This window comes from Pelobates fuscus, chromosome 8 (genome assembly GCF_036172605.1).
Source record: "Pelobates fuscus isolate aPelFus1 chromosome 8, aPelFus1.pri, whole genome shotgun sequence".
Classification (NCBI taxonomy): domain Eukaryota; kingdom Metazoa; phylum Chordata; class Amphibia; order Anura; family Pelobatidae; genus Pelobates; species Pelobates fuscus.
In genome coordinates, this window is record NC_086324.1 from 61,786,673 (window position 1) to 61,799,775 (window position 13,103).

The following is a 13,103-nucleotide window of genomic DNA, read 5'->3' on the forward strand; positions in this document are numbered from 1 at the left end:
GAGTGCACTTTCACTCAAAATTATCAATAATATGCACTCCAGGTTTAATGAATAAGCATCAATGTTTCCAGTGTTAAATTCCAGGTTTCTGAGAAAATATTCAGCGATTTGACATTTGTGTCTGGCTGATTTATTTTCACTGTTGTTTTAAGAAAAAAAAATGACAAAATAGGTTTCATCTGAATCATTTTGCTTGTCAGTAGAAGAAGCCACCAATCTGAACTCTCGTCGCCTATCAGTGAGTCCATCTTGTACCTCCAGTACTTCACATCGTAACTACTCCTTCCGCCGGGGGTCTGTATGGTCCATACGCTCTGCTGTGAGTGCAGAAGGTCAGTATTCCACTCTTTATTCGCCTTTAAGGTAAATATATATATGTAAATATATATGTTACAATATATATGTGTTACACATAGTATATATGATTTGACCACCATAAGTGGGCCAAACATTTTCTATACAAATGCCTGTCACATTTTATCACAACTTTCATTCTTCCACCAGTCAGACATAACGTGCTTTTCTACAGTAGACATTATGTTCATTAAAATATTTATTAGTTACGTTAGAATTTTTCAAATGAACTGTGATGTATGCAGCTTAGCATTCTATTGTATAACATAATATGTAACTTAGTACGTAACCTGTACGATACACTTTGTAATATTCTGAAGAACAGTGAAATACACTGTTTAGTATCCCAGTACATTGTAATAAATAATGTAAGGAAGCTACCTTGTCATGTTAGTTTTAATCTGTCATAGATTTATTTTCCTAAACATGTTTCACAGGCGGACGTGATCCTGCTTATAAGCTGTTGCATTGATATTTACACTGATCAGCCACACCATTAAAACCACTGACAGATGAAGTGAATAACATTGACTTTATTATTACAACGGTACCTGACAAGTGATGGGATATATTAGGGTGCAAGTGAACAGTTAGTTCTTGAATTTCATGTGTTGGAAGCAGGAAAAAATTGGCAAGTTAAAAGATCTGAGTGACTTTGACAAGGGCCAAATAGTGATGTCTACACGACTGGATCAGAGCATCTCCAAAACTGCAAGTTTTGTGGGGTGTTCTCGGTGTGCGGTAGTTCATATTTACCAAAAGTGGAGCAAGGAATGGCAAACAGTGAAGTGGTGTTATATTCATGGGAGCTCAAGGCTCAATCATTGATGTACATTGGGAGCGAAGGCTAGCCTGTCTTGTCCGATCACACAGAAGAGTTACCGTAGCACAAATAGCTGAAAAACGCAATGCTGGCCATGATAGAAAGATGTCAGAAGACACAGTGCATTAGGTGTATGGGGCTGCATAGCCGCAGAGTGCCCATGATGACCCCTGTCCACTGCCGAAAGCACCTTCAATGGGAATGTGAGCATCAGAACTGGAATATGGAGCAATAGAGCAAGGTGATGGCTGGGTGCATCATTACCTGGGTAAGAGATGGCAGCAAGATGCATCATGGGAAGGAGACAGGCCGGCGAAAGGCAGTCTTATGCTCTGGGCAATATTTTGCCTGGAAACCTTGGGTCCTGGCATTCATGTGGATGTTACTTTGACACCTACCATTTACTTAGAGATTCTTGCAGACCACGTAAACCCATTCATGGCAGTGGTGTTCCCTGATGGCAGTGGCCTCTTTAAGCAGGATAATGCACACTGCCACACTGCAAAAATTGTTCAGGAATCGTGTGAGGGACATTACAAAGAGTTCAAGGTGTTGCTTGTACTCCAGATTCCCCAGATCTCAATCTGATTGAGCTTCTTAAAAAGAAGTGCTGGAAAAACACACCAGATCCAGGAAGGACTCACCTCACGACTTGCAGAACTTAAAGGATCTGCTGCTAATGTCTTGGTGCCAGATACCACAGGACACGTTCAGAGGTCTTGTGGAGTCCATGCCTGAATGCATTAGAGCTATTTTGACAGCATGAGAGGGACCTACACGATATTAGGCAGTTGGTTATAATGCTCTGGCTAATTGGTGTATACTTAACACATGTCTTTAGTCATTTTTATCATTTAAAATATATGCATGCTCATTTTTTACTGCAGATGAAGAACATGCTACAGAACATACTGCAAATCACCATGTGTCTCAGCCCCCCCAGCCCGTCTTTCCAGCATGTATCTGTGCTGCTGTACTGCCCATTGTCCACCTTATGGAGGATGGAGATGTTCGTGAAGATGGTGTAGCAGGTATTAATTAATATAGAAAGCATAGCCTTTGTTCTAACTACACACTTCACTTGTATTCTTAATTCCGATGTTCATCGTTTTGTTTATTAGTTGTCAATCCACCATATGTAAAGTTAATTTTTTTGATGCTTTTATTAAAAACATCTATCTTTGACCGTATTACACTGGGACAGAATGGTTCCACTCAAAATGCATCTTCACTTTGTCTGATTGCCAGTTAGACTACTCTGTGCTTAAACTTAAAATTCACTTTGAATGCTTGCTTTTGTGAATGCCCTGTTAGAGTTGAGTTAAGGGCTGAATTGATTAATTAATTCTCAATGTCAATGTTAATAACATTATAGTTATTTCAGAGCAACTTAAAGGGTAACTTTAGTGCCAGGAAAATAACATTGTTTTCCTGGTGTTATAGCTCCCAATAGTGCACCCTCTCCCTCCTCCCCCCTTCTATCACTTACCTCAGTCCAGCTCTGTCAATTAATAAGAATTTTTCTTGTGTTAACTTGCATTCTTTCCTACATTACGTTTGAATTTCTTATCTTGATCTTACAGTGAGTGCTGTCGCTCAGCAGGTTTTGTGGAATTGCTTGATTGAGGATCCCTCCACTGTCCTCCGACACTTCCTGGAGAAACTCACCATCAGTAATAGACAAGTACGACTACCACTCATGCTTTTATAGAGCACGGCATGTTGTAATTATTAAACAATTTATCATTTACTTCATGCAGTGAATTACTGAGCTAAAGTTCTACTGTCAAGAAGTGGTGAGAACCATGATATTTATCTTGCAGGATGAGCTGATATACATGTTGAGAAAGCTGCTTCTGAACATTGGAGATTTTCCTGCACAGACCTCACACATTTTGTTCAACTATCTGGTAAGCTAAGCTCAATGTGTTGTTTGCCCTAAAATTCTTCCATTTATTGGATATGATGGATACCAGTTATATGGAAATACACTTGGTCCTTTCGTGATTTAGACAATGTGTTGCTTGCCATATGCAGTTCTTACTTACCATCTCTTTATGAATCTCCATGGTCACCTAACACTTATCTCCCTTAGGTTGGCCTAATCATGTACTTTGTCCGCACTCCATGTGAATGGGGTATGGATGCCATATCAGCTACATTGACTTTCTTATGGGAAGTGGTTGGATATGTGGAGGGTCTGTTTTTCAAAGACCTAAAACAGACCATGAAGAAGGAGCAGTGTGAAGTTAAACTATTGGTAACAGCGTCAATGCCCGGTAAGTACCTCTCTATAATCACTGGCATCACCTTCTTTTTAACTACGGAGAATATATATGAGAAATGTTTGGTTTTGCCACTACAGGTACAAAGACTCTTGTGGTTCATGGACAGAATGAGTGTGATATCCCCACCCAGCTGCCAGTGCATGAAGACACACAATTTGAGGCTCTACTAAAGGTGAAACAACCATGCCAATATATCATATTTTTTCAAAGATTGTGGCATTTAACAGGGTGTTAATGGCAATTCTAATGTGTAGATTAGACATTACGGTAATGCTGACTTCCTCTCAGACTAAGCATTGCACATTAGAGAATAGTTTTTATTTCACCCTATAACGTACAATGCCATACACCAACCAAGTAGTCACTACCATACCAAAGACACCAAAGAAAAGTTACAAAATCTATCTGTGTAGATTTCCAGAATGTGTAAGATTTAAACCCATGCTTTGGTCCATTTGTGTGGTCTTTACTTTTTTGTGAAGACCTCCAGAGGTCACATGTCTGTACAAAGAGGTGTCCAAGGGTAGAAATTAAGAAATACTTACCTGGATTACTCCCTTTTTGGACTCTCAATTTCTAATTCCTTACAGATGAATTCACCATGAGCTGCATCACTGGTCTACTTCCACTCATATGAAAGAGTACATGAAGTGTGTCTGTGGAAGATCCTTCATGACTCTGAGATCCTCCATAGATTGCCTCACACATGAGTAATTAGACTTTATAAAAGATCTGTAAATATGGTTTATGTGTACAGTGTAGATTTTGTTTTTCTTATTTCAGACTCGTACAGTGTAGATTTTGTTTTTCTTATTTCAGACTCGTACAGTGTAGATTTTGTTTTTCTTATTTCAGACTCGTACAGTGTAGATTTAGTTAGCAATTAGGGGACATTATCTGCCTGCATGTTTTTATTTAAAATGTCAAAATACATATTTGTTTCCTTAGACATTGTATTAGTAGTTTTATATAACTTCTTAAAACTGGTTCTCTTGGTTGCTTTCTCAAAACAGCAGCCAAATTATTATATTGCAATTCCCACATAATTGTTAATAATCTTGCTTGTGAATGAAAAGAAAAATCATATTGCTTTATGTTCTTAGGAATGTCTGGAGTTTTTCAATATAGCTGATTCCCAGTCTGCCAATTACTTTCTGATGGACAAACGGTGGAATCTGATTCATTACAACAAGGTGAGATTATGGTTTACTTTAAACTGAATGACTATAAGATTTTACTGTGCCGCACTGGTTTCTAATTGTCATCGTGACAAAATATGACAAAATATAAAAAAGTAGCAATTATGCATAGCGCATACAAAAATTTTTTTTTAATGTCTTTCTTTTTTTATTCTTTCTTTCGGTTTTAAACTTGCCATCAGACCTACGTGCGTGACATTTATCCATTTAGAAGATCTGTTTCACCGCAGCTAAACTTGATCCACATGCCACCTGAAAAAGGACAAGAACTGATTCAAAAACAGGTTGGTAGTGCGACAAACTAATAATATCACCATGGCCAACCATTATTCTAAACCTGAGACAATTTATTTTGTTACACGAAGAACACATTTCTCAAGTTCTATTGTTTTCCTTTATGAGGAACACTAAAATATATTGTATTGTGGTCCTCTGAAGGTCATCTTGTATGAAAAGGATATTATGTAAAAAAAAAAAATTCACAGGTCTTCACCCGGAAGTTGGAAGAAGTTGGACGAGTCCTCTTCCTAATATCATTGACACAGAAGATTCCTACTGCCCATAAACAGTCCCATGTGTCTATGCTTCAAGAAGATCTCCTACGCTTGCCCTCATTCCCTCGAAGTGCCATCGATGCTGAGTTCTCGCTCTTCAATGACCCACAAGGTGCTTTTGCTACTTCATATGTTCAATATGTTTTTGTTATTTTCCTGTTGACCCACTACATGGGGATATTACTCTGCTAAAATTAACCATATTCCCTCTTCTAGCTGGGAAGGAATTGTTCGGTCTGGACACCCTGCACAAGAGCCTTTGGATAAAACTCCTGGAAGAGATGTTCTTGGGAATGCCCAGTGAATATCCCTGGGGAGATGAGATTATGCTCTTTCTCAATGTCTTCAATGGAGCATTGATTCTACACCCAGAGGACAGCGCCCTCCTGAGGCAATATGCTGCTACTGTCATTAACACCGCTGTTCACTTCAACCACCTTTTCTCTCTTAGTGGATACCAGTGGATACTTCCCACAATGTTACAGGCATGTGCTGTTTTTTCTAGTATTTGAAATAAGAAATGCTGAAAAGTCTATTTTCTCAGGAATTTAAGTTAGTAGCATCCCACGCCAGCAACCAGTGGTCCTTTCTTGTGGGCAGTGAAACATAAAATTGTTATAACAACTACATCCTCAGTGTGTAGTACAACAAATTTACTCAATGTAAAAAGTATCCCTTTCTATCTGCAGACTGTACTGCTTACAAAAACATTTAAGATGAATACATTGAACAAATAAATGAAAAAGAGGTTTGAGGGAGGTAGTCTACAAGTAGCAAGACAACCATTTTACATACTTTTCTAGAGATACAATAGAACATGTATACTTTATTGCAGGCTGTCTTCGGTACAGTGCTTAACAGCTGCTGATGTCAATGTGCATATTCTCCAAAGTCTGTCCATATTTTTTGACAAAGCAAGTCGCATATTTTTCCAAGTAATATGTGTGGCTATGTGGCTCTTGAAGATGTTTACTATACACCATTCCAATACCTCATTGTCACGTAAACACATAACAAAGATCAAATTGTTGTTAAACTTGCCTGCGTGAAAAGGAAGTAACCTTATAAAATGTATCCTGGATCTCAGTGTATGTTAATGACTACAAGCAATCGCTAATAATATAAGCATTATACACCAGAAAAGGAACTGCAGTCTTAAAACATTTGTGCCACTGTTTGTTGTTCATTAAGTGTAAGCGCATTTGTTTGCTGTTTTTCTAATGTCATTGTTTAGACTAATAGAGGATCAAAGTGTTTTTTTCTTTTGTTTGTTTTGCATTATAGCCGCACTAGGGTCAACGTTTTTTTTTTCTTTTTGTTTCTGCGTTGACCGTGCTCACCATCTGATTTTATGTAGTACATAAATTTTTCCTTTAATTTTTTTTATTTAGGTTTACGCTGATTATGAAAGTAACCCTCAGCTGCGCCAAGCCATTGAGTTTGCCTGCAGACAATTTTATATACTTCACCGTAAACCGTTTGTGCTGCAGCTGTTTGCCAGTGTTGCACCTCTTCTAGATCTCCCGGTAAGCAGTTGTGTTTTGAATGTATAGTTTAAAAGTGCTTCTTTGTCCCCACCTATAAGTCTATTCTTTTTATTTCAGCTTTTTTTTTTTCTTAAAAGTCTTTTTTTTGTAGCTTGTATTCTAGGTTTATCTCCATACTTGCAGAACTACATGGTTTTATTTAAAATATTACTTTTAATACATTGGATTAAAGGGTTTATTTAGACTTTTGCCAAAATCCCTGAAAGACCATTTCTACTTCCAGAATGATAAAAGAAATAAGAGTGGATCTAAGTTTTGTCATTCAGATTTAATTCACTAATACTGGAGCTCATTGACTCACACTTTATATAGTTATTTTAACTGCTCTGTTGTTCCTTCATAACACCATAGGTGTACTTTACAGAGATGTCGATGCATTTCATGAGGTATCCAATGTGGTAGTTGATAAAATGACAAATGAGTTCTTGTAAAATTGAAATATTGTCTAGAAGGTAGCAAATGTTTTGGAATGTTAGGTTGATTCTGTGTCTCCCAGTAATGTAATAGTATGTACAATGATTTCCAGGATGGAGTGAGCAGCACCTCGTCCAGTAAGGGGGTATCTTCCCAGTGCCTTTTTGACCTTCTCCAGTCCTTGGAAGGAGACACCGCTGACATCCTGGACATTTTAGAGCTGGTGAAAGCTGAACGCCCTCTAAAATCTTTAGGTAATCATATATATATACTTTGTACTTTGTATTTTAGGTAATCATATATATATACTTTGTATTTTGTTTATACTAGCACAATTCCATAATTCAAACCACAATTATGGTATTTAAGTGGCGTCATATGGATAGTAGATTAAAGTATATATATACGCCACTTAAATACCATAATGGTGGTTTGAATTATGGAATTGTGCTAGTATAAACAAAATACAAAGTAACCATTCAGTAATGAATGACTTGATTTAATATTTCTGGATATGTTTTTCAAATTTTTTAATAATTTTGCATAAACTTAAAATGTTGTTTTCTTTCAAAATATTAAAATATCAAAGATATCGTATATAAAAATAGAGTAATATATCAAAAAAAATAATATTAAAATAATTTTTTAAATATTAAATAATTTTTAATTTGTATCCAAAAAATTTAAATCATTTTAAATGCTTAACAGAAAGCATTAAATTGAGGTAGAAGTTAGATGTTGTCCACCTGCGTGATGAGATGAAATTCTGTTTATGTGACACAGTTTTAATGTTTTGAATATATTTCTGTATGGCAGATGAATGTACCTTTTTAATATTGGATATTAGTCCACATAGAAAAGCACAAAACACCCACCAAATGTATTCCTTTCCTTTTCCACACTTACCGGTATCTTGTTTGAATATGGAGTTTAGTTTCTAACAAAACATATGACAACCTCTGCAAGGTTACACGTGGTGGAAACATTGCCAAGTAATTTGAGTGCATGGTTTAACTACACCTTTGATGGCACGGTCTATTTCATGGTCAATGCCCGATTGGTTAAATCATCTCATGGGGAAGGATGTGAATATAACTGGAGACCCTACAGATCATCTGGTGAGCCCTGTAGGTTACTTTGTAGAATCAAAGAAGGTTTAAAAAAAAAAAGTAATTTTGCTGGGGTAAACGTTTTTATGGCATTAACATATATTTCAATTGCCAGTTTTGTTTCTCTTCTTTCCATATTTAATTTCACGTCATCCTTTTCTCGTTTCTTGGCTATATTTTAAACTGAGTATATCCTTGAGGTAAGGTTGTTGTGTACTGACTGTCCATGTAGAAATAATATAATATCCCAACACTAAGGACTGACAATAAAGATAGAAATGCATTGTCTAGTAAATATTAATCTTGTTTTAGCAACTAGAATATGGAATATAGAGTTTACTCCAGAGTTAATTGGTTTCTTTTGGAGGGCTTATTTTGGACTCACTTTTAAGATATGATTCTTATTATTATTATTATTATTACGATATAATTCTTCTTATTATGATTATTAATAAATATTTTAGCTAATGGGCTTGTGGCTATGTTACCATTTTGGATTTGTAGTTTGTGTGGTTTTATATAGTGAATCTTGGCATTTACACTCGTGTCAATTTCAGATTTCTGCTATGGAAATGAAGATATGGCTTTCTCCATCAGCGAGTGTATCAAGCTCTGTGTGACAGTCGTAGCATATGCTCCAGAATCTTTCAGAAGGTGAATGAATACTTTTATTGGAAAACAGAATACATGACTCAAAGAGACCCTCATATATACCAGAGAATGGCTGAATTTTTCCTTCCTGTGCAAACTAGAGATAAGGATGCTCTGTTACTCTAGCCCAGGCCTGCGCAACCTGCAGCCCCCCAGATGTTTTTGAACTACAACGCCCATGATTCTTTGAATAAAACAGATAGCCAACGCCCAGGATTAATTTAATGAAACATGGCCGACACCCATGTTTTTTGTTTTTTTAAATGAAACAGGTAGCTAGGAAATCATGGCTGATAGCCAGGGGATCATGGGAGTTGTAGTTAAAAACATCTGGCTGGCCGCAGGTTGTGCTGACCTGCTCTAGCCTTAACCTCCATCCCACACTGGAAGAGCATTATGTGTGTAATTGTTTACTGCAACTGTATTGATAAAGGTTGTGTATTGATGAAGGTTGTGTATTGATGAAGGTTGTGTATTGATAAAGGTTGTGTATTGATGAAGGTTGCTTATGTAAGGACAAAGAGTTAAAAAATAAATCGGCGGCACGAGGGTACATGTTGTGGCATTCGGGTTAATTATGTGGTGGCTGATCAGCATTTGCTAGTCAGCTGGCCCATTAAAGAAGTAATAAATAAATAAATACAAATCCTATGGAGGTCAATATTACTATAATGGAGGGTTTTTACCTCCATATGCCCCCACCTGCCATACAGCAGTTAGGGAAATATCTCCTAAAGGTTTAATAATAGTGACTGGGCAGCCATTGAGAAAACTCCATCTTTGAGAAATGGTTCCTACATAGTTCCTGTAGACAAAATCCTGTATTTAGTGAGTAACCCTGTTTATGTGAATACAGCACCAGGTTCAAAGCCGTAAGACTTGGAGAGGATAAAAAGGGTGTCACTGTTACAAATGATTGAGGCATGGTGACTTGAGGTATATACTCCTATTTCCAAATATATGCACACCTACAGATACATAATCCAAAACACCTACAGATACATACTCAAGACACACACATCCTGCCTTATGCACACATTGGCATGGACTTTTCCAGACACACATACTTTTATACTCTCTCCAAACACACACATATACTATAACTTGCTCCAGTACCGCTCTTCAATGTGCTTTGATTATGATAGATTAGTGTCCAGATATAATACAGACAGAAAAATAACGTGGGAAGCGCACTAAACAATATCAGAAACACACTATATAGTACTTTCCTGTACTTGAGATAATACGAGTGATCATAGATTTATCTGTAGAGATATAAATGAAAAACATTCATAGTGCAGCTGGATAATTCCCAATATTATCCAGCATACAAGTGCAAACTCACAATTTACAGAGCCTCACAAAGCTGGCTCTGGCTGTAAAGGCATATAGGCAGGTATTATCTCGGCTTGATCCTTGGTTCCACTCATCCAGATCCTGAAATGATGAGGATATTCCAAAGGGGTATAATTGGAAAGAATTTATTTAAGCCACAGAGATAAGAAAAAAATAAAAACAAAGGTAAGAATAGAAATATCCTAAGCAAGGATAGTCCAATACAAAGTCCTTAAAAGCACAACGCGTTTCGACTGTAGTCGCCTTCTTCCAAGTGCATAAGTTCCTTCGCTTGTGTCTTGTCCTTTTCAAATGGTAGTGCCGGGAATTGCTAATGAAGTCCGCCCCACCTCCTGCCCCCCGCTTAAAGCACCATATTGAAAAGTCCAGATACCACTCCACACAAACCAGAACTATATATAATGAGATACAATATCAATAAATATGCAAACATACATATGAAATTATTTGATTTAAAAAATCTATACTACTGTGTATGAAAGGAAATCCCTAGGTAAAGGAGAAATATATTAGTCAATCTGTGAGAACAAATACATATAAGGGAATAACTCAAAATCATTGTAAACATTATTAGTGTTAAAAAATAAATAGATACATAGTAATAAATATAAAAATAAAATTCCATCTCTAATATTACATTATATAAAAAATAGACTCTATAGCATTACAAAATAAAGCAAAATATATAAAATATTCCTCTCATATTAAGGACACCATTTCAAAGTCCATATTTAGTCCATGGGGTGACAACGTATCTAAATTAAAAAACGACTTCATCTCATTCCTGCCTAATGAAGTGGATATGTCCCCCTCCTCCCCCCTCATATTATCTCAAGTACAGGAAAGTACTATATAGTGTGTTTCTGATATTGTTAATTGCACGTCCCACATCATTTTTCTGTCTGTATTGTGTTTAACTTTCACTGTGCTTGTTTTTGAGTGATTTGTGGCACTGGGTTGAGCTGCATGCATTTATAACATAGCGCCATATCTCACTCCATCATCACCTTTGGTGTTTACTTCCAACAAGTGTCCAGATGTGCCTGCAAGTTTTAAAACTGTTGGAGTGCTTTACAAGTGATTTGGGGTGCACAGCACCTCCATGCACCCATGAAGAACTGTCATTGCATAAGGCAATCCATTACAAAACAAAATTGTGATATATATTTAAACAATGAATCCATGTATGACATTCGTGGGATTGTTGATTATATATTGATTTGTTTAGCCTGCAGATGCTGATGGTGCTGGAAGCACTGGTCCCCTGTTACCTGCAGAAGTTGAAGCATCAGACATCTCAGCTGGAAACGGTGTCTGCTGCCCGTGAGGAAATCGCTGCTACAGCTGCTTTGGCTACCTCCCTCCAGGCCTTGTTATACAGTGTAGAGGCGCTGACAAGGTCATGTATACTCAAACTACTTACCATGTTTACTGCTGTAACACTAAGAGTGCTTTTATTTGCTTTGAACAAACATACCAGAAGCTACAATAAGTAATAAGTAGTAGTATAAAAATAAATACGTAACAGTAACCTGGATTCTGTTAAGGAGATGTTTATGGTTCGTCATAAATGTAAATATTATGTAAATTGTTACCTTGTGTTAAGAATCTATCGCTGACATTTACATACACCATTATTTTTATAGCACCAACACATTGAGTAGCACTGTACAGTAGCATTAACGGATGTCTCTTATAGGCCCATGACTGCTCCACAGATGAGCAGAGGAGACCAGGGTCATAAAGGAGCAACAACATCCAATCACACCATGTCTGCTGGGGTTAACCTCAGGTATAAATTATTTTTATTTTATTTTGGTTAAGGGGGGGAAAGGCAGGGACGTATTAGCCGCGAGGCAAACAAGGCATTTGCCTTGGGCGGCATTTTCCAGGGGGCGGCAAAAAAAGCCACCCCCAAATGCCCAGGGCAAATGCCTTGTTAGCCTTGCGACTAACTGACATGCTGGGCTGGGCGGGCGGGCGGCTGGCGAGGGAACACTTCCTCTGAGCAGTCTGCTCAGCTCTCTCGCGCGCCGCTGTTCAAATTCAAAATTCCCTACCTGTGAAAATCCCCTACCCTCGTCACTTCCAGTGAGGGGAATCAGCTGGATCCTGTGCTGCACATGTGTGCTAGCACTCCTGCTACTCCTCCACAGCAAGGTCCTGGAAGGTAAGTAAAGCTAGTTTTACACTTTCATTATAGTTAGTGCATTCACTAAGCTTAGAACATGGGACATTTAGGGTTAATGTTAGGGTTCAAATTAGGGTTAGGATTAGGGACTTGTTCACATTTAGTGATATTTCACATTAGGGGAATATCACTAAATAGTGATTTCTCACACTTTATTTTAACCCTTACCCCAAGGGTTAGGGTAAGAATAGAGAGTGAGAGAGGTTAGAATCACTTACCTAACCCTAATTTGAACCCTCACTTAACCCTAAAGGCCCATGTGCCTAAGCTTAGTGAATGCACTAACTATAATGAAAGTGTAAAACTAGTTTTACTTACCTTCCAGGACCTTGCTGTGGAGGAGTAGCATGAGTGCTAGCACACATGTGCAGCACAGGATCCAGCTGATTCCCCTCACCGGAAGTGATGAGGGTAGGGGATTTTCACAAGGTTGGGAATTTGATAGAACACCTGGGAGGCGGAGCCGGAATATGACGTCATATTCCGGCTCCCAGCCTCACTCTGCGGGCGGCGCACGAGGGAGCTGAGCAGACAGCTCAGAGGAAGTGCTCCCTCACCAGCCGTCCGCCTTTGCCGCCCGCCCAGCAGCCACTGGACCCCCAGGGAAAGAGGGACCC

The 13,103-nt window shown here is 37.9% G+C and overlaps 1 protein-coding gene across 12 annotated transcripts in view; it reads left to right on the forward strand.

Annotated features, from left to right (window-relative positions):
• UNC80 (unc-80 homolog, NALCN channel complex subunit) overlaps positions 1-13,103 on the forward strand; it is a 157,118-nt gene that overhangs the window by 90,057 nt on the left and 53,958 nt on the right. For 10 of the 12 annotated variants that reach the window (XM_063429936.1, XM_063429937.1, XM_063429942.1 and 7 more), the window contains 15 exons: positions 201-332; positions 2,065-2,208; positions 2,761-2,861; positions 3,001-3,087; positions 3,273-3,456; positions 3,543-3,637; positions 4,569-4,658; positions 4,847-4,948; positions 5,150-5,330; positions 5,435-5,703; positions 6,610-6,744; positions 7,292-7,433; positions 8,846-8,942; positions 11,524-11,694; positions 11,995-12,087. In XM_063429936.1, the coding sequence (XP_063286006.1) occupies positions 201-332; positions 2,065-2,208; positions 2,761-2,861; positions 3,001-3,087; positions 3,273-3,456; positions 3,543-3,637; positions 4,569-4,658; positions 4,847-4,948; positions 5,150-5,330; positions 5,435-5,703; positions 6,610-6,744; positions 7,292-7,433; positions 8,846-8,942; positions 11,524-11,694; positions 11,995-12,087 (2,023 nt within the window). The remainder of the gene's footprint in view (positions 1-200; positions 333-2,064; positions 2,209-2,760; positions 2,862-3,000; positions 3,088-3,272; positions 3,457-3,542; positions 3,638-4,568; positions 4,659-4,846; positions 4,949-5,149; positions 5,331-5,434; positions 5,704-6,609; positions 6,745-7,291; positions 7,434-8,845; positions 8,943-11,523; positions 11,695-11,994; positions 12,088-13,103) is intronic. The other 2 variants (XM_063429941.1, XM_063429944.1) reach the window with 1 other exon arrangement.